The 21,059-nt window shown below is 47.9% G+C and overlaps 1 protein-coding gene across 1 annotated transcript in view; it reads right to left on the bottom strand.

The window, feature by feature from the left end:
• COL13A1 (collagen type XIII alpha 1 chain) overlaps window positions 1–21,059 on the bottom strand; it is a 90,118-nt gene that overhangs the window by 49,404 nt on the left and 19,655 nt on the right. Inside the window, exons 4-8 of the mRNA XM_018079959.3 lie at window positions 11,655–11,662; window positions 6,371–6,406; window positions 5,739–5,765; window positions 4,017–4,067; window positions 152–187 (exon numbers count right to left, since the gene is read on the bottom strand). Coding sequence (XP_017935448.1) covers window positions 152–187; window positions 4,017–4,067; window positions 5,739–5,765; window positions 6,371–6,406; window positions 11,655–11,662 — 158 coding nt within the window. The remainder of the gene's footprint in view (window positions 1–151; window positions 188–4,016; window positions 4,068–5,738; window positions 5,766–6,370; window positions 6,407–11,654; window positions 11,663–21,059) is intronic.

Genomic DNA, 21,059 nt, shown 5'->3' with positions numbered 1-21,059 from the left:
AAGAAAAACAAATGAAGAAAGAATTACTTTTTCCAGTGATATCAGATCAGGTAATTGGTTTCAGGAAGAAATGATGAGATACAGCAGGCACTAATGAGGCTTCCTAGTAACATCACACACCCGTACCTCATAAATTAACAGTTACACTTACCGGGAATCCAGGAAAACCTCTTGTTCCAGGCTGTCCCTGGGAAGGATGAAACAGAGACAGCAGTTTAGAGGAACTGAAATGAATTTTGATAGACCCTAAGTACTCTCTACAGAGCCTTTCCTCCAGCCTCTGACCAATTATCCTAGTACTCTCTGAAGAGACACCTAATTCTCCTCCAAGGGGAAAGTGTCTTGGGAAGGAGGGGAAATCTCTCATCCCCACTCCAGCTTGTATAGGGCCAAGAAAATGCTGGAGCAGCTCCATTTTGGACTGCAAGCAGTTTCCTTGAAGTTTTTACATTAATTAAATGGGTGTCCCTAGCCCATATGCTAGGCTTTTGGAGTATATTCCAGAGGCTGAGCTCATTTTATGGCAATTCTTGCTGCCATAAACCGGAGGCGTTTAATGCAGGGTGCTGCTCTGTGCAAGACAAGCCTCACAGATCACTGGTGTCTAAACACAACCATCCCCCTTCTCCTCCTCCCCTAATCTCAAGTCCCAGCACATTCATTTTCCTCACAAATAATTCTGGAGATGATGTTTTTCTTTTCTGGTTTGTTTTTTTTTGTTTGTTTGTTTGGTTGGTTGGTTGGTTTTGGTTGTTGGTTTTTTTGGTTGATTGGTTGGTTGGGTTTTTTTTGGTCCTCTGAAAGCTAAGAGAAAAAGGAGAGTTAGGTAGTGTGATGAGAGGAACATGAGCACCAAGTCTTTTCCCCACCTCTTGCTAGCTAGCCAGAACTGGCTACCAGTTTGGGATCAGGTACAGCAAACACTGGCTTGGGATGTGTTTGGCAGCTTCTTCATCACCCACTTAAAAACACAGACAAAAAAGAAAATGTCCTGGCTGTTAATTTTTCCCAGTTCTTCAGTTTTTGGGACCTGTGACACCCCAGGTCACAGTGACCGTAGATTTGTGGGTATCCAGTAAAGATACCACTTCACTTAGGGATTTTCAATCTCAAAAAAAAAAAAAAATAAAAAATAAAAAATGTGTGAGCCAAGTCAGGAAGTTTATGGTCCATATGGTCCAGACTTCAGCAGATTTTGAAGCACTCATGTAGATGGAAGCAGCAGGATGAGGTAAATCCTGTACCATGCTCATCAGGTGACCACTGTGGCATCTTGCCTACCCTGAAAGCTATGCTACGATGCCAAAAAGCCCAGGTTCCTTATGTACTCTCCCATTTTGGGGAAGAAAATGCTTTCTTCAGCAATTTGAGACACCACAACTGGACTGTTTGAGTCCCACAAGGGTTTCCCAGGAAAGAGCTATAAACAAGTGTGCAACTCTGCCTTAACCAGAGCGATCCCGTGTGGTGATGAGGGAAGGGAAGGGGGAGGAGGGAACGGGCTTTCTGGGCTGTGAGACTGAGGTTTGCCACAGTGAAGCAATAAGCATCCTTTGGGAGAGACCTCAGAGCTACACTGGCAGGGGAAACCTTTACCTTCAGGTTACATCTCCTCCCTCTATCTGCAGAGAGACTCAGTGAATGTTTAACCCTGCAGAGGATGGGGCCAAACAGTCCTTTTGCAGGGTTTGAGGGATGTGCCCGTTCCACAAAATGCCTCATGTTGCACTGGCAGTTCTGGTTTTGTACACAATGCTAGCAGGAACTTATCGCATTTGCACTGGCTTTTTAGTTCTGCAGAGTTGAACTTGGTCAGCTTTGCTTTGCAAGATACATAGAAAACCACCTGGTCCTGTTGGCCAGTGACCAGGAGGGAAGATAGGCTATAAATTAGAGGATCTGTCCACCGCTGGCTTCTGAAAAGGCAAGAAGCAAGAAGAGCCTAGCCACAATTCATTAGTTTTGGTTCCCGGTTGGACACTTCCCCGGACAAGAAGTGCTAAAAAAAGAATTAGGGAGAAAAACCTGGAAATGGTGCAATTTGGCTTCCTCTGTAGACTACAGACTGTTGCCTCTTTCTCTGGAGGACAGCAGCGTGATTTGCACAGTATCACGCCAAGACAACAGTTCAGCAGTGAGTGATTCCAAGAGACTGTTTTTGTTGGGTGGCTGCTTTTCCTTGTCTTCTTTTTAAAATGTTGATTGTATGAAGAATGCAATCCTGGGAGCTGCCAAATCATGGAGACTGTCTGTTTCTGCCACTATCGCTGCACTGTCCCTCTCTGGCCAGAAGTTAAGCAGCTCTGAGCTTGAGCAAAAACTTCAACCTCCAAACAAAAATCTGGAAACTATTTGTCATCCCACGTCTTTCCGAGTGGCCCCTTGGCCAGGGTTTCCGTGTTTGTCTTCAGTGCTCAGCCATCCTTTTGACCTATCACCAGCTCCCCAGGAAACTGGATCATCTTCACAGTAGGCTTTGCAGCGGGAAAAGTGTGGAATTGTGCCAGTCCTGGCATATCAGGGCTTTGACTGGTGTAGGCAAAGCCCCATTTTAGATACCATTTGCCATTTCTGCTGCTTTGAAGATGCAACGTGTTCTGCACTTTCCCAAACCACAGCAAAGGCAGCAGCACCAAAGCAGACATTAAAAACTGTTCTGCAAACCAGGCATGTGTCCTTCAAGAAAACAGTGATGCCTGTCTCTCTCTGCAGGACCTACATGGACAGGGACTGATGGCTTTTCTCTCCGATTATTGTAACTACACTGTCCAGAAGGCTGAGAGCCACAGCCTGGGAGAAACAGCAAAATCCACAGGACACTTACCCTCCAAAATCTGCTGTTTGTGGAGCAGGGTGGTCTTGCTCAGATCTTGGCATTGAGAGACCTGCCAGCTGTTCCTCCTTGCCTGGACATATGGCCAGGGACCATCTGCTGGGCATATTGTTTGGGTCCTGAGTTTTGGTTCTGTCACTTCTCAAACTCCAGCATCCCAGGCAGGTGGGTCTGGGAACCGGCAAAGCTGTTTGTTATTAGAAACACTTGCCATGGGGCTTTTGGAAAGTTAATTGGAAAGCCAGATGTAGCCAAGTGTTCTCACTGCCTAGGTCTCTCTCACTTGACCTCTGCTGTGAAACAAAGGCTCCAGCGGCCCATCCTCTCTGCAGGTCAAGGATGGTGCTCTTCACAGGTTAATCAAAATCGGAAGTGCCCACTGGGAGGGAGAGAATTGAATCTCCAGGTCTTTTTTTCATGGAAATCTCTGGTGGAGGCTGTGCAGGGATGGAGTGGAGAGGACTGGCTGCACCCTCACAAAAGCAGAGGCTTGCCAGCTGAACCGCAGTGTAAGAAACACCCAGTGTTTAGGGCACGTAAACACACTCCAACCCTTCAACTTGGTCTTTTTTTATGACCTTATCCTTGCAAAAAGCTTTGTCTGGCTGACTCGTTGCACCTTGCAGGGACACTTTTGCTGGAACAGGATGCATAATCCTGCCTGCACTTTCCTCATCGCCCCAGACAGCTAAGGGACTGCCCAGATAGCAGTAAATGTGTTGACAAAGAGTTTTCAAGATTTTGCGTACTTGGCAAGACCTCCAAACTACTCATCTTTGTGAGTTCTCCACTCATCAGCTTAGCTCTGATCCTGCTCCTTCATCAAAATCAGGGAGTTTGTCCCCTGCTGAAGAAACTAAGGTTGAGATCAGCCAGGCATTTTCTGCAAAAGTGGTAGCAGCCCTGTTGCAAGAAGAAAGGATGCTTCTTCCTTTTAAATGCAGGAATATGGTTTCCTTGCAAGGAAAGGCTTCCTTATTTGTTCTGGAGAATGAGCTGTAATTTCATTATATATAGTATATAATAGCAGTATAAAACCAAGGCTGGCTCAGTATGGGAACCACATTATACAGGGTTTTTGCTCTTTCCAGCTGATGCTGTGTCTTAGTGCCCCTCCTCAGTCTTTCCCAGTAACCTGCCCACATCCTGCATCAGCCAAAAATAGAGAGAAAAAGCCACTCACAGGCGGACCGCGGGGCCCGATGATAGACATGCCGGCTTCTCCTGGAGCACCCTGCAGAGACACGAGGGAGAGGAAGGGGAGTGAGCAAAGGAGGAAAGGAAAATACAAAGACAATGATACTCCTGTCAAGACTGGGGTTAAATGAGGGTGCCTCAGGTGTGAGACCTTCAGGGCTTATGGGGCAGCTGCTGTTCTGGCCTCCCTCGGCTCTTGCCTCACACTTTAGGAGAAAAGAGATGTCATTTGTAGCCGCTCAGAAGTGCCAGAAAATGGAATCTGCACAGCAAGGAGAACTATAAACACATAAAACACTTTCTGGCAAAACAGAGGTTCTGCCCCATTGCAAGTGTGAAAGATGGCCTGAAACCCTTGCTGTTTCCTTACTGTGAGTCCAGGAGGACTGTGTCCTGCAGAAGAAAGAAAAGGAGGAGGGAGGTACTGGGCTTCAGGGAAATTTGAGCTGTGGGCAGCTTGTGTACTTCTCAAACTCAGCTGAGATGTGGATGAAAACAGAGCAAAGTGCTTGCTGGAAAAGAAAACAGCTGCCTCTCCAGCTCCTTGCCACCCACGGCGTGCGATGGGCAAGACATGTCCCTCTCTCTGGAAAACAGTGTACTCCTGAGAGGCAGCTCCAGAAGTGCCCAGGGCTGGGGATCTTTGGGATGGAGCATCCCATAAACCAAGCAGCCTGCAAGCAAGCAGAGCTCTCTGCAAAACAAAGCTGTGGCCTGCCAAGGACCTAGGGCTCTCACAGAGTGCTTTGGGGAAGCAGGGACAATGGATTTTTTCCACTGTTTGTTTGTATGTATCTGCTGTTCCTTCATGTTGAAAACTTTCGCCAGAGAAAAATGCAAGGACATGCAGAGAAAAAGCAGGATGGCTTCAGGTGGGGAAATCTTAGTCTGTTGGATAATGTTGGTTGGCTCCAATGAGCAAGCAGTGAAAGCAAGGAAGGAGAATCTCTCTCCTACCTTACCCTTCCCTGTTGTATTTTTCTCTCTATGTACTATGAAGAGGAGCAAATAGGCCTGGTATGGCAGCGCACAGGTGATGCCCCTGTCAGGTGAATATTCATCCCTATCCTAATTCCTACACCTTGTTACTCAGTTATTCACACACCCCAAACACCTCCATTTCCCTGTTCTCACGGGTGGGAAGTACTCACAGCTCTGGGGGAAATACGCTAACACTGAAATGTCAAAACAGGGGCCAGCAGTAGGGTGCTTTGCAAACCACCAGTTCTTTGTGGGCACAAAACACCAACTCATTACACAGCAAGCAGTCTTTGAGATGGTGTCCCACTGTGTCAGAAATAGAAGCATGCTGTGCCATTTTCTTCCTTGCTCCTGCTTGCACCAGGGATCAGGCTAACCTGGGAGGTGGAGGGGAGCTGCAGGTTGATTAGGTCAAGCAGAGCTGCCAGTGGGGAAGAAAGTCAATGGTTAAAACCCAGGAAGCCTGGAGGGAAGCCCTGCGTGTGCCCGCTGGCTCTTATGCTGTTAGTAAATTGTCATAAACAAGAAACGCAGCGTCTTCAGAGGCTGAGTAGCCTGGAAGGAATTTGGGAAATATACTTGCACTGACACGGAAGATGGGGCAGCCTGGGGGTGTGGAAGCCCAAAGCTGACTGCAGTGGCCATGACTGTGACCAGGGAGCTTGGGCTGGCCCTAGAGGAGGCCCTAGAGTCTAGGGGTGCTACAGGCTATGAGAAGCTGACTCACCTTCTCTCCAGATTGCCCTTTTAGTCCCTGGGTCAGTGGCACCCACCGCAGCCACATGCAAGAGGGTGCAGGGAAGAGAGAAAGAGAGACAAACACAGGCGTCAGCGGCAGGGGCACGCTCTCCCACCCCAAAACCCTGGCTATGGGGTTGGGATGAGCAGGGTGGCCTCAGCTCCTGCCCCACCCCTCCTCCCCATCCTCATCATGGGATGCCCGAGCAAGGAGCAGCTCCAAAATACAGCCCTGAGCCAGGCAGGGGATGGTCCCCTTCACTCAGGGCACAATTATCTGGAAAGGGCAGCTGCTGGTGGCAGGCAGGGGTGCGTGTTAGCAAGCCCACAGTTAGCAAGCCTGGCCAGCGCACGAGGTGGAGCAGGAGGCACCCAACCAGGGGGATGCTGAACCAGAGGAGGACCTGGATAGCACAGCAGAGGGAATGGAAACACCCCTCCTGGCACGTGTGTGGCTTGCAGGGCTGGTCACCCTGCTGCAACAAGGGGAGCCCCTCAGATGTGGGGCTCAGAGAGAACACTGACACCTGCCAAGGACCATCCTGAAAGCTCCCCCTGCCAAATCCTGGGGGTTGGAAGAGAATGGGGAGGATAAGGCACACACAAGAGGTTTTGACTTACCGGCCGCCCAGGGATCCCCATCGCACCTTTGTCTCCCTGGCAATTAAGGCAAAATCAGAGGCAATTGGTAACTAACCAAAAGCAAGGTTATAAAACAGCACAAATGAAGTGTGCCACAGCAGCAGCTTTGTGCTGTGGTGCAAGTGTCGAGGGATTTTGAGGGGTAGAAAGAAAGTTAAAGAGAGGAAAGTGCATTTGCATGTGCCCAAACCTGTCTTTAAGAACAAGTATGAGCCACCAGTTCATGTGTATATATGACAAACCAGCAAATCTCACAACAGAAATCACACACTGCAATTTAGGTGGCAAAAGAAGGACAAGAGTCTCCAGTCAAACAAAGTGTAATCCCAATTTCCAACACTTCATAAAATCCAGGTCCTGGGAACTGGCTTCCTGAAGTAGCCGACTGTCACGTTTTTCTCTTTCTTGACCAAAGTCAGCTGGGTGTTAGCTACTTATTTATAGAGTTATCACTTTGAAACACAATTCTCTTAGACTTGAAAATACAGTCCTGTCCAGAAGCAACAGAAAAATGTGAGAACACAAGCTGACACAGGAAAAAGCATGTCTGGAAGAAGACATACGAGCAGCTGTGTTCAGTGTCCTCTACCCCTTTGAGTTACTTCCCAGTGCGTTGTCAGGGTGTGAACGATCCCAACAGTGGTTTTGGGAATGACTGTGGGTCAGGAGACACTGGACAGAGCCTCGTAAACACATGAACACAGGACCGGTGGCAATTTTCTTCAGCCACTTACCTACAAGGCAGTTCGCTGCCTCTTGCAGTTAAATTTAACTATGCAATTAAAAAAACACAAACCACCCCCCTCTGCATTCCTGGTCACCAAAACTGAAGGCTGTGCAGATCTGGAAGACAGCAGCTCATTGCTAAAGGATCTTGATGATTATGGCTTCAGCAGTCATGCAGCTTCTGCTCTATATTTTGCAAAAATGACATGATAATAATCTCTCAGTTCTGTTTCCAGCAATGTTTGGGGTTTCCTTATGTAAAACAGAGTTTTCCTGCCCATGGCTGACTGTGTCTGTGGGCACAAACCTGGTTTTCTGGTTTCTGCAGCTGGAGACACCGGCCTCATCGGTGCCACCTCTTCATGCCTTCCCCCACATTCAGCTCTGGTGCATGTGAACATACTCTGAAATCTCTGGAAAGGGAAGGCACTTCACTATATTCATTTTTCTGGGTGTACACAAAGGTTCTTCTGGTTGTACAACCCAAACTCCGACATTATTGCCTGGGATCAAACCGTTCCTTGGTGGAAGTTTAGCCACTTCCCTCTGTGGAGCTGTTCGGTGTGGGGAGCATACCTTCCCATGCAGCCCATGGTTTGATAAATTGAAGAGCAATACATGCTCTGCAAAAGCATCCCTTGCAGATGGATCAAACGCTAAACAGCTGCTTGATTTTAAATTTTGTCCATGACATATTATGGGAAACTTCTTTCTTCCAAGGTTTTAGGCGGGTTCTCAGTCCTGCTAATATTTGCCTATCTCTGTGTGCCAGCAGCGAGCAAAACTCCTGGTGTCAGCATCTTGCCCTGGGATTCCTTTGTGGCTGCTGGAAAACGTAACGCTGAGCTTTCCTCTGCTTTTAGTCCCTTAAATGCTGCTTTCCTCCACAGCTGAGCCCAGGCTGATCTCCCTCGTGGTTTGAGGTAAAAGCTGAGTTAATTTCTCCTGGCTCTGCTGTGGCTGGTGCCTGAACAGGAAGAGCCCAAGGTCAGGGCTGAGCCGTGTCAGGTCTCCCGTGAGTACCTGGTGTCGGAGTGGTACATGACGGCACCGTATCTGGTATGTGACTGCACAGCATTACAGCCCTCCGAGCAACAACAGCAAAGGGGGAGCTCCCAGTAGGACAGCAAATAAATGCCAGATGTTTATAAGGAAAGGTTGTCTGTGACAGGGAGCCAGGAAAGAGAACTCGTGGGTGGATGATACCACGTAGGTTGGTTACAAAGTCATACAAAGCCACCTGAAGCTCCCACATTGGAGCTAGAGGAGCACGAAAGGCAACAAGCAGCCTCTGTCCTGAGTCCAGGGGAGAGCCAGCAGCACAGTTTGCATTTCCTTCATTAGGAAACTGCCTGTTGCAACTCGTGCAGTCTCCAGGTGAGCAGCAGCCTGGGGAGCAGGGAGCCATCACCAGGAAAGCACACAGCTCTAACTCCAAAACCCACACTCCTTCCTCACTCATGACTAACTCAGATGCAGATACTGTTATTACAGACTTTTGCATTTGTCCCAGAGTGACTTAGGCCTTCTAAATCTTGCTGCAACTAGCAAGTCCCGTCAGCAAGAATACTGCACACCCTGCCTCTTCAACCAGACTCTGAAGCTGACAAAGGTATCTTCAAAAGTAGTGTTTCCCACACATAGGAGGGCTCATGGGGATTATGTTACCCTCAGGTTTGGTCCTACAAAGCTCCTGCAGTCCCTGTTCTGCATGAGCCATGTCCTGTTTGCAATACTCTGTTCCACAGCACATTTTCTATGCCAGACTTACTTCTCCCAGTTTATGAATGCTGGAGGCCTCCTGATCAAAGTACTGCCAGACAGAGAGAATGAGGGGATGAGACGGAAAGAATGAAGTACCTACTGGGAGCCCAGGCCTTTCTGTGAGGCCCTGGGACAAATACACAGAAACAGCAAAAACTACCTTCAAACTCTGAAGGGAGGGCTTGATAAAGAGATGAAATCACATGGAAGGGTTTAGGAAACAGAATGGTTAAAAAACTCTCCACAGCTCCTTGACCATCAGCTCTGATTGCTTTGGTTTCCTAATCTCCTGCTTGTGAAGTTTTCTCTCCTTTTGGCATGGCTCTGCCCACAGCTCTCTGCACGGGCTCTGAAGGTATCTGCAACTCCATGGAGAACAAGCTAATTACAGGGCTTTGACTTTCTTCCTTACTTTCCATCTGCTAAATATTATTTTTTCATGTATGGAATTGCTGCAGTTGCCACAGAAATGTTGCATGATCAGAAATGGGAGAGAAAATGTCCATGAGAGGATCTTCTGCTTCGGATGTGGTCCAGACAGTGAAAGAGTCTGGAAACCTCTGGACTATTGCACGATTTCATAATTTCCTTCCTTCCTTTGCCCCTTTTAGTCTCAATCTCACCAAATATCTTACGTGACTGCGGGTTGCCCTTGCCTTCACCAAAGCCTCAACTGACTTCACGAATAAGGGGGGGAGCATCAGTTGGGCAAGAGGAGAGCATGGACACCCCTTCTGCTGCTGTGATGTTGCTCATCCACTTCCCTGGCTTTTCTCCTCCTTGTCCTAGACTACAAGCAGGGCCCAGTGCATTTCTAGTGAGAACTTCTGCCCACCTCCACACTCAAGCCAACACCAGCACTGAGAGCTAAGCCCTGCCACACTGCATGCTGTGTTTTGCAAGATGGAAAACAAAAACAGGAGAGAGATGTGAGGTGGTCGGCACTTTGGGGTTGCTCTCCAGAACAATGCATATGACAGTCAGCCAGGCAGGAGCCCAGGTCTGTTTGCTCATAAAACCATTCCCATTTTAATCACAAGAAATATGAGGGGGAAAATATTTCCTATGGTGACATGGAGGATTCCATTTGGCTCTTCAGAGGTGAACTTTCGCTCGCAGCGGTTTCGCTCACCAGCCATCAGAAACCCAAGAGGTCCTGAATGAGATGAGGGTGCTGCTATCCCAGGACAAATTCCACCTTGGCTAACGACACTCAGTCTGCCTGACTTCCTCTTATTATTTCCATTGGCTGTAGCACTCCTTATGGCCTGTCCTGGAAGTCTGCATGCGGAGGCAGGTTCAGGGGTCACAATAAGCCAGGATACAGTAGCAAATAATGTCAGCACTTCTCTGGTGGTCTCATGTGTTTCTGCCAGGCTTCAATCTCTCATTACAATATTAGGTTTCTAACCCTTAGTGCTGCAGAGGAAGCCTGGAGCGTGCGTCTTCCTCACCCCACAAGGCACTGACTGCTCTCTAGGAGATGTCTGTGCTGAGCTATTAATTTCTCTTTAATTTCTCACAGCAATAACAGACATACCAACACCACCACCAATTTTGTGCCCGCCCCGTCTATTTAATGCCAACGTCTGGCTGCCCAGGCTGGAGTAGGAGGGACAGCCATGGATGGACTCCACTTGCAGCCCCCTCCAAAGCAGTGCTTTCTTCCCAAAACCCCACAGTTAATGCTGAAATACATCCACTTCTGTCCTCATCCTCAAAGCCCCTGGGATAAGCTGAAGGTTTGTGTGGATCAGGGCTTCCAGCTGTGAAACACTTTCAGACCTTTTGGCCTAGAAGGTGCAACTTTTTGGAAGATTGTTGTCATTAAATACGTCTGTGTTCGTATATCTGGGGGAGTTCAGTCTATAGCATTTCAGCTTGATGAAATGGGAAAGAAAATAGGTTGTGCACAGCAACTACTTCTCCTCAGAACGTCATCTGCAAACTGTTTAAGACATTTTTGCATGAACAGACAAAAGATGACTACCGTATGTTTAACTTCTCATGTTCCTCCACAGAAACCCACTATAGTCACTCTATTGTACACGAATATAAACCATTTCCCCTGGAAGGACTGTGCTAGAGACAATATAGTGTTTCTTTATAATCCTGAGAGATACATGGCCTCAGTCCTTGCATTGCTGCTGCTGGTTTACTGTGGGTCTCTTAAGAGCTACAAGAAAATTTCTGCAATAACCTAGCTATTTTCCTGAAGCCTAAATCATCTGCACTGAGGTTTTACATTAGCTAACATTTGAAAAGGAAGCTGTCAACACAATTTTTCCTTGGAAATTGATAGCTGTGCAGCTATACTTGAGAGCTCAGCAGTTCAGCCAGCCTGGGTGAAGTAGCAGGGAACAAGTCCCTCCAGCTCAGCTCCTGCCATGTGTTTGTGATCTGTCTTTCCCTTTTTTGCACACACGTCTTGTTCAGTGTGTGGCACCCAGTGCATGTGAAGCACATGCAGGCGGTTCCCCCGGAGTATGTGGGGCCAACTGGTAACACACAGACACCTGTACCCCATGGGTTTGCTGTGTCCCCATCCCTGGCTCACTCTATCTCCCCCTCACAGGCTGAATTGCAGGCAAGAGAAATCCCACTCCAGTATAGATCCTGACAACCCACAGTACTTGCTGTTTGGGAGATCTCAGGGTACCAGGACTGCAAAGTTGACTACCACACCAGACACCACAGACAGGAGACTGTATCAGTTCATGCCCCACAAACTCTGTGTCAACAGCTTCTAAAACCACAGAGGTTTGGTACTTACAGGCGGACCTGAAAGAGAGGAAAAAAATTAACAATCATTAATTATTTTAATGTAATAAATGCTAACCAGAAGGACTAGATAAAAACATTGCACCATCTTTTGGGGTTGATCCTGAGGCTGCTCCCATTTGCTGATGCACTTTCACCAACTCTCTGCTTGTTAATTAAAGTATCCCCACAATTAGCAGCTGCTAATAATCACTGAGTGCAGGGCAGCCTCTGACAGCCCTGTGTCAGGAAGGCCATGCAAGTCAGGCTCTTGACGCTGTTACACACAGGTTTGGTCCTTCAGCACACATGAGTGGGGGTCTTGTTACTTGTGTGACTCCACCTCACATCCATGCCACCCCTGGTGACTGAAAAAGTTGAATCTAGGGAGGCAAGAGCCCCTTTGCTGCTAAAATTCCTGTGCACTTCCAACCAGCATTGGTGATCTTGCAAAGGTGTGAAAAGGTAATTAGGAAACTACAGCTATTAAACGTATCAGGTATCTTTTCTCTTTAATACAAGCAAATTTTCCCCTTTGCTTCTGCCTATGTTCCAATAGAAGCCAATCTGCCCTCTTGGAAGAAATTCCCTTAAGTCCTTGGGGTTTCTTTTATTTTGGAAAGCTTTTTGGAACCTGCCAGTGTGGAGTGCTGCAACTCCCTTGTACAGAACAGTTGTACAGTATATATCAGGGCTTAAAGAACACGCTTCTTTCATCAGTTCCCAGAAAATTCTTCAAAATCCTGACAGATATTGTGTGTGTGGAAAGAAACCCCTGGACTCACTATTTTGTGGTTTCCTCTCTGTGGGAGAAGCAAGACACACCATACAACTGTCAGGGGCTTCTACATTTTCCATACTTTATAGATACTCTTGTTTTCTTTTTTTTTTTCTCTATACAGAGTGCCAAGAATTAAGGCTAAGCAGTATAACAGGCGAGCTGACAGATAACAGGCAGCAGCCTCCTCCTTGCACGGGAGGCGGATGTCACAGTGAGCACCTGCGGAATACGTCGTCATCCTGAAAATGCCCCTGGCTGAAAGTCCATAAAAGAAACCGGAGACTCTGGATGAACAAACGTTTTCCACATTGGAAATCTCTCACTTAGCATGACTCTTTCATACCAGGGGCTTCAGCAAATGGTTTGGCTATCAAGCTTTGGTGACCTAAAACTGCCCTGTCAAATGCCACTGTTAGACACAGCTTTCATCGTGGTTCATTTAGAAGAGGTTACCTCTAAAGGGTACCTTTGGGTTAAAAAATAATAAAGCTTAGCACCTTCGTGATGACTGACAGAGAGAGCTAAGGTCAACACTCACAGCCAGAAGGCTCAACAACTCAACTCCAATCAAATTTAGGACAGGATCTCAGGGGCGACCCAGATTTGGTTGGTCTGGCAATTGCCCCACAACCAGTGTTCATGCTGAGGTCAGTGTCCTACTTGGTACATCAAGTCTAAACAACAAAAGGGTTCCTCATCAGAGAGTTCATTTTGGAGGGCAAGGTCAGACTCACATCCAGGAATCCTAATTTATGCCAGACTGGGAGAAAAAAAAAAAAAAGAAAGTTTTCTGAGTCTGGCTTGGATGACAATGAAGTTCTGTGAGAGAACTGTTCTGGAGAGATTTTGTTTCAGAGTGAGCGCCCTGTCACAAGGTCAATGCTTATGGCTTGCCAATACACGGACTTTATTTCCATTAGTAACACTGCAGACCCTTAATAACCCGCCTACCTGCCTGCGTGGGCTTGGGGCACTCACGACTTGCATGAGCCAAACTACTGAGCTAATATTAAAAGAAAAACTTAAAGACAAGCAAACCCTGAGCCATCCCTGCCCTTCTAGCCCCAACACACCCAGCCAGCAGCACAGCCTGTAACGGTATTGCTATTACCACTGCGAGAAAACATAGGCTCTTGTTTGCTCCAGAAGCTCTGTCCACAGAGCAGAGTAAATCAGCACTGCCGGCAGCTCTGGGCCCACCAGGCCACACACCCCACACAGATCAAAGGCAGGAGGCATAGTGGAGGCCCATCTCTGTTATATGCCCTCTATAAAATTAATGGTTGTGTGAAGGGGGGACTGCACAGTCTTGTGTAAACACACATCAGGGAGCTGCAGGGACAGAGTCTTGGCTGCAATAAGTCAATTGGTAGAGACCATCCAGGGACTGGGCTTCAAATGCCGGGATCGTCCATGTGACCCAGGAGAAAGCGAAGCCCCCAGACAGAGTCATTTCCAAAAGCAACATCATCTTACATGGGCTGGAGGAGGAGGAAAAGGGAGAAGAGGAGGAGGCAAGATGTCTCAAAGACAGCGGGGAGGAAGGAGGTGTTGCTGGATAAGCTGTTGCAAAGCACTGGGGATTTTACAAAGCAAAATAAAGCTCCAGCAAAATGCACTGGTCATATTCTGTCCCAGTGATAAACAAGAAGGTGGAGCAGAGGTTCTAAAGTGTATTCTTAATAAAACAAGTAGTAGCTGGCAAAGGAGGACAGGGATATGTGCACCTCCACCCCCAACTGCTCCAACCATTGGTGGCCAGGCTGAGCCAGCCTCTCCTGGGCAGTGCACTGGACTTGCCCCTGGCCAGAGGTCTGGCCTGGTCAGGGACACTGACAACTCTGTAAGCCAAGGGGGCAAACTCACAAGTCCACCAGGCTGCATGGGAGCCTTCACAAAAGCCACCTGAACTGCAACAGAGTCACCACAACACCACTGCACGTTGTCCCTCATGTCACCAGTGTCCTGCATCCCCAGCCGGACTGGGGCAGCTGTGTTGAAACAGGCCTGCTTGCCCCCAAGTGGGCCAGCTCCTGATGGTGGTGAACTCCAAAGAGTTCCACAAACAACCAGGAGCCAATATTATCAACAGCCACAAGTACAAATCACGCCTCTGGGCGTTCCTCCTCTCCCTACAGCAGACTCTTTTGGGGTGAGATAGTGGTGGTGCTGCACAGGAGAAGAGCTAGATCCCCTTTCCATACAAACAGTCAACAGAGAAGGGACAATGAGTCAACAGAGCAGAGATCAAAGCTACCGCGAACGTTTCTAAGCCCATTCCATAGCTAAGCCCGGGCAGCAGACAGACCCAGAGCTCCCAGACCACCAAATCCCTCAGCCGTGCACAGACAGAGAACCCCTATTTGCAATTAGCACCTCCAGATGCCATGTGTTTTGAACCTGATCTTGCTGGGCCTGGAGCGATGCTGGCGCTGGCACGCGGGCTGAGCACGGCCGTCCGCCCACGACGGGCAGCTCAGGAAGCCTCTCTCCGTGCCGGCGCCTCGCTGGAAGGCACCGGAGGGCTGTAAGCACTGGATCGCTGTTTATCCAGCTGCAGGGCTCAGCGAGCAGCGGGGGACGGAGGAGGGGACAGAGCAAACGTGTCGGGAGTGGATGAGTGGGAGGAAGCAGCGGTCTCCTGCAAAGAGGAGACCCCCAGAGCACCTTTGAAACTGAACATTGAGAAAACAAAGAATTCTTGTAGGGGTACCCGGGGTCCCTCCAAACATATGGCCTCTGGAAATTAGCACCATCTGCACTGTCCCTTCTCAGTTGCTCTGGTTTTTATGCAGACAAGCTTTCCTTAAAGCAGCTCTGCCTTCCCTGTAGCCCAAATGAGTAAATGGGCAGCCACAGTCTGCAGATAGGCTAAACCCACCTTACTGCAGATACAGAAGGGACACACTTGCGATGAACAGCAAGGCCATGCCACAGAGCCCTCTCCTCACCTGACCTTCCACATGGCCCGTTCAACCAGTGACTAACGAAAACAGAACTATAAGGAACCCTTTGCTCTCACCCACACAGAGAGATAAAAAGCCACCCTCCATGCTGTACTCTCTTCAGCCTCACAAGAGGGGATGCTTAGTTTTGTTAAGTGGGTCATATTTATCCTAATCCGGAAAGTCCCGTGTTCCAAAATAGCAGATGTTAAAAGATTGGAGCATTGGAGCAGGTCAGTTTGGTAAGAGACCTTCTGCTGATGGCAGAGATATCCTCCAGCTTGAGAGACAGCAATGCTCTCTGGACCAAAAGGATCATTGAAATGATCCCATCCATTTAAGGGCATTTCCTGCTGTCTGGAAAAATGTCCATTCTAAAAAGGCTCTCAAATGCTGGAGCTTTTTTTTTTTCTCTCTAATTTCTTGGATTCAGGCAGTACAGTGCCTGCAATGTGGGTGTCTTCCAGCCTGCTCCAAAAGCTCACACACAAGGGATTTTTTTCCCCCCTCTTTAGCTTACACAAGATGAGGAGGACAGAGAGAGAACATGAAGACATTATTGTTGCTTACTTGGGTCATCCGCACTACACACTCTGGCAGCAGGGAAGATGTAAACATGTAATCCATCCCTGTGAGGAAATCCAGCCATTTCACAGACCCAGAAGGCAGCCTTAGCGAGTTAGAGAGATACAGTTACTTCCTGACATTCAGGACTATGTTAATTGATAATAAGATAGCTGTGGCCAGGCAATTAGTTATGAAATGCTGATTAAAATGTCAGTGGCCTGAGCATGACCTTATCCAGGGTGGCCTGGATCCCTGGGTGTCCAGTGCAGAGTGATCCCATTTTGGAGCAGGCAGACCCCAGTTGGGTGCATGGAGCCCAAATGGTGGCTTGGGCCTGTTTTAGAGACTGGCCACACTACAGTTTTCAAACAACACACCCACAGTACTCATAGCCATGAAGAGCCATTTTCCCCATCTCCATCCGGGGACAAATGATACAAGGGGAGGCAGAGGGACGTTAACTCAGAGAGCTTCATTATTAGCTGCAGGGGAAATTAAAGACAAGAAAAATCTTGAAAATAATAAGAAAAATTTTAAGCAACAGTGACAACCCAAAGCACAACCTCCAGAAATTTTGCTTCAGGTGTTGTCAGCAGTAGCAGCCAATCTGAGTTTATAACTCACTCCAGAGAGTGCGAATCCCTTGCAAAGGCCAGGCCCCTCCGTCCCCAGAACACTCCCCTCTCGGCTACACCCTTGCAGAGTGGCAAGAGGTTCTTCAAAGGATTGCAGCAATGTTGGACAGCAAAAGGGCTACAGGATTTCACTGCCAAAAATCTGACCAACGCTAAGCTGAGGCACCAGGTTATGCCAGTCATTCAAGCTCGCCTCCGAAATCAAACCCATGACATCACCGAGACTCGGCAGTTAATATCAGCAGCTGTTGAGGATAAAAGTCGCTGCTCAGGCACTCTGAGCATCCCGGCACACCATCACCACCACCAGTCCAAGCCAAGGAGAAGGCCACAAGCAGAGCACCGAGAGAAGTCCAAAGGATGCCATGAACAAAGTGAACACCGAGGTGGAGCCTCACAGCAAAATTAACATGATTAGGCAGCAGTCTCAAAAATAAGAGAGAGGGTCTGATAGTGGAGTTTAGTTTAGATTCCAAGTGTATCTCCAAGCATCTCTGCTTGTTTTAAGAAATGTCTGTAAGGACAATGGCAGTCAGTGGGCCTCCAGAGCCAGAAGAATCTGATGAGGATAACTGGGGCCATTGGCATAACAGCAGGCAGCCCATTAGGCAGATTAAAGTGCTTAAAGACAAGGGTTCAACAATAGGCAAGCAGAAATAGTCTGACAAACATCTGGGAGAGCCCCTTGTGAAAACAAAGGACAGGAAAGGGTCAAGAGCAGATGGCCCACACAGCGTTGCTGCACCAGGACAAGTACAGCACCTCCAGCACTGCCAGAGGAGAGATGCAGGGATGGCCAGGGCTGGGCAGCAATGCTCGTTTTGGGCAGGCATCCGTGGGTCAGCAAGCTCTTTCCAAGCAGCAAACAATCGCATTTGTCCCTGCCATGCTGAAGCACTTAGCGTCACAGAAAGCAGAGAAGGACCCCCGGGGTCAGCTCCCCCAGTGGGTTTTCATGCTTGGAGGCCCCCTCAAGGTTTTCCAGTAGCGGTGCGGACCCCTGGACAGTAAATTGAAACCTTATGGTGGCAGGCTCATTCCGCTACACCACCTTCTGCCGAAGAGCCCACGTGCCCCCAGGCTACAGCAAACCACCAGCCCAAAACTGCTGCTCTTGACTATCCCCTTTCTCTTCCCCTTCTGCCTCCCCTGAGCAAACCAAACAGAGATTAAAGGATTCCTGTGGAATGACAGTGACACGAAATCGAGGAGGGAACATCTTCAAAGCAACCAAAGGAATAAAAAGCCTCTACCTAACCCATTTGGGCAAATATTTCTCTAACCTGTTGCTGTCCTCTGGGGATGATGACACTACATGCTTCCCTAGTGATCCAGTCCAGGCGATACCCAAGTCCTGATTCATAAGACCATATTTATTATCTTTCTTAGAGACTACCCAAAATTTCCAGTGTTGTTGTTTAAGTCAGTCAGTGACCTCTGATGCACAGCAAACTTGAAGAACAGATTTTTTTATTTCCCTCCTTCTCGCGGTTACCTCTTACACGTTTGAAGTCTGCTGTCCTGTTCCCCACAGTCTTCCCTTGCCTTTAGACTAAACAAAACCTAATTCTTTCAGTCTCTCTGCAGAAGCCATGTTTTCTGGACCTGGTTGTTCTCGTTGCTCCCCGTCAGTGGCCCGTTTGCACCTTGAAGTGTAGTTCTCAAACAGTAACCTGGTCTCTGGCTCACTGCAGGAGTCAACAGCACACAACGTGGTGAAGGCAGAAGACACACTGTCTATTTACTTTATCTGCAGAGTCTTACAGAGGGACACGAAGTTCCTCCCTGTCACCACCTCTGCCTTGCCCTTGTGTTCTGACATGTCACTTGTCCTTCACAAGCCCTCAAAGGCTCAGAGACTTCTTCAGGAAGTTGGTGTCCTTGTTGTCTGGTGTGACTGGCATTTATGCTCCAGTGAGAAGGAAGGTCTCCTTCTCACTCACAATAAACAACTCTAGCATTTTCTCGAGTGTCATTCACAGTCCTACCTGACCCTAGGCTCTCAGATTTTCATCTTGCATACCCATACATTTTAAATCCTTTCAGCTTTACTTTTGTCCTGTCTTGAATTTCAGCTTGCTGAGGAGTTCGTTATTTTCTTTAGCTGATCCCTTCCTGTAGCTCCTCATGCTTCCAACAGTTTCCCTGCCAGGTTGCTGAGTTTCCTCAACTTCTTCCCCAGCTCCTGCTCTCCAGGGGCACTACCCCACCAATTCTCCAGCTCCTTCTGTGTTTTTGAAATCCACCTCAAATATCTGGACATTTCCAGAAGCACCTCACAACTCTTAGCTTGAAGACACACGTGCCAGTGCAGCGAGCTACCACTCCAACAAAACCCTACTCTTGGCAGAGTAGATGTTTGATAATCTCTCTGCATTTCCCACCCTACATTCGCTAACACATCCTATTCCATGGTAGGACTAAAAAGGTGGTGTCTGAAAACTCTGGAGATCCAAACCAGTTTGAAAACTGCAGTTGGTTATTCAGGAGGAGTCTGACATTCCTCCATCGAGGAGCTGGCCACTTCTTCAGCACTCGGCCAGGCCCTGCACAAGTCCTACTCCTCAGAGAGCCTCAGAATTAGGAAGGAACAACAGGGGAAAACTGGCCAAAGTAAATCATGACTGGGTAAAGCAAAAACCCAAATCCATGGCGTTTTTACTTCCTGCTGAAAATTGAAATCTCTCTCATAATGTGGTTGTCTGGGAAAAGTAGAAAGTTGGACCTTACTATATCTAATAATTATTTAAATAAATTCTCTGATCATGCACTTAAAATGCAAATGACATGTTTTATTTACTTGTCAAATTGCATAATTCTTTTTTGTCCTATATCATTTTTGCAATTAGCAGCTGATTTTAATAACTAGTGCGCTGTTACTTTTTTCTCCCCCGAATTCTTGTTATTCTTCCCTCTTTTCCATCTGCTAACTCTTTTCTTCTTCCTTCCTCCTTCCAAAATACTTTTCAGTTTTTATAACAGCAAATTCTGTCACCTACCCAGGGACGAACAAAAGGCCATTGTGTTCAATTTATCTTTTAATAGACTCCTTCCTCAAATACCTTACGGACTGCCAGTACTGTCTTCCAGACCCTGTCTCACACCCTTTTGAGTTATGAAAATGTTTGGGAGGGTCTTTCCTTTCGCCCAGACATTTTTCCACCCAAGATGATTGATAGCTCCCAGTTACCACTAATTACCCTATCAGCAGTTGGACATGAGCCTAAGCCACAGCACTCTTCCTCCAGAGGCCAGCAATGCATCCCTGTCGCTCGTTATCCTCTTCTTCAAGGATGGAACAAACTGACTAATTAGAGACACCATAAATTCTTCCTTCAGGCTCCTTCCTGATGCACTGCCTTGCTTCCAAACAGAGCATGTGGAGGAGAGTGGGGCTGGTGCTAGTCCCTTCAAAAGGAAAAATGTGATGGAGTTTACGAGCCTAAGTGGGTTTGCTCAGCGTGTTTTATGGCGCAGGAAGAGGAGAGTATTCATTCATTCATCCAAATCTAGCTGATGCTTTCTTAGCACGTCTCGAACTCGGGGAGGCTGGCTTCACTTGGCTACTCCAGCACTGGGCTCTGCCTGGTGGGAGCCAGGCTGGGACAGCTGCACATATGGAGACAACCCGCACTGGCTCACAGGGACGAAGGACTCACGGCTCCCCTTACCTAGAATGAACTGAGCGTGCGGATCCCTTCCCTGCCGCCCCCAGTGCCAAAACCAGATGCTCTGCAGAGCACACACTGTGGAGAGAGCCATCGAACTGGAAAGGCAAAAAATAACCCCAACCAATGCTGTCTCCCTCAGAGCACGGTCTGGAAGGCACCTGTATTCTCTCATCTTCTCAACATGGCAAATTTGACTCAATAAGTTTGCTAAACTCTGTCAGAACCTCCATCTTGTTTGAGACTAAAAGATTTTTCTTATTTAGGCATATAGGTTGTTAGTTTTTAAGGTAGTGAGAGATCCCATTATAATCTCAAAAAGAAAAGAGAGCACAATGAAAATGGAAAAGACATATTTTCCCCTCTCCCCGCGGCAGAGAAAAAATAACTTGGAAGAAACCCAAGCAAGTTTAGAAACCAGTTACTCTGAAGTTCTTCCTCCCAGACAAAAGGAAAGGCCCTGAGGGCATAAGGGGAAAAGGGCATTACATTTAGAGAGAAACTTCTCCAAAGTACATGGGGTGTGTGTTACACCTGGTAAATAACTGTTGAGGCTTCTCAGCCACCACTAAAGAGGTCCAAGTCCTACCAAAACAGGAAATCCTCACTGTTCTAGAAACAAAAGAGACCAAAGAGGAGGAATGAGGACTTGAGGTCTGCAGCAGTTTGCTGCAGGGGAAAGGCACATGGAGAAACCCATGTAGAGCAAGGGGGAATGGCTGAATGCATGCTAAACCATGTGGGGCTGGGGATAGTGCATGCACCACACCAGCCCCCAGTCCAAGAGTCACATGTTTGTAGCTTCCCTTCCTAGAGGACTTG

The sequence above is a fragment of the Manacus vitellinus genome, unplaced genomic scaffold (assembly GCF_001715985.3).
Source record: "Manacus vitellinus isolate BGI_N305 unplaced genomic scaffold, ASM171598v3 scaffold_48_pilon, whole genome shotgun sequence".
NCBI classification, from domain to species: Eukaryota; Metazoa; Chordata; class Aves; order Passeriformes; family Pipridae; genus Manacus; species Manacus vitellinus.
The sequence above is the reverse complement of the archived record's forward strand: the minus strand, read 5'-3'. Positions and strand labels throughout refer to the sequence as shown.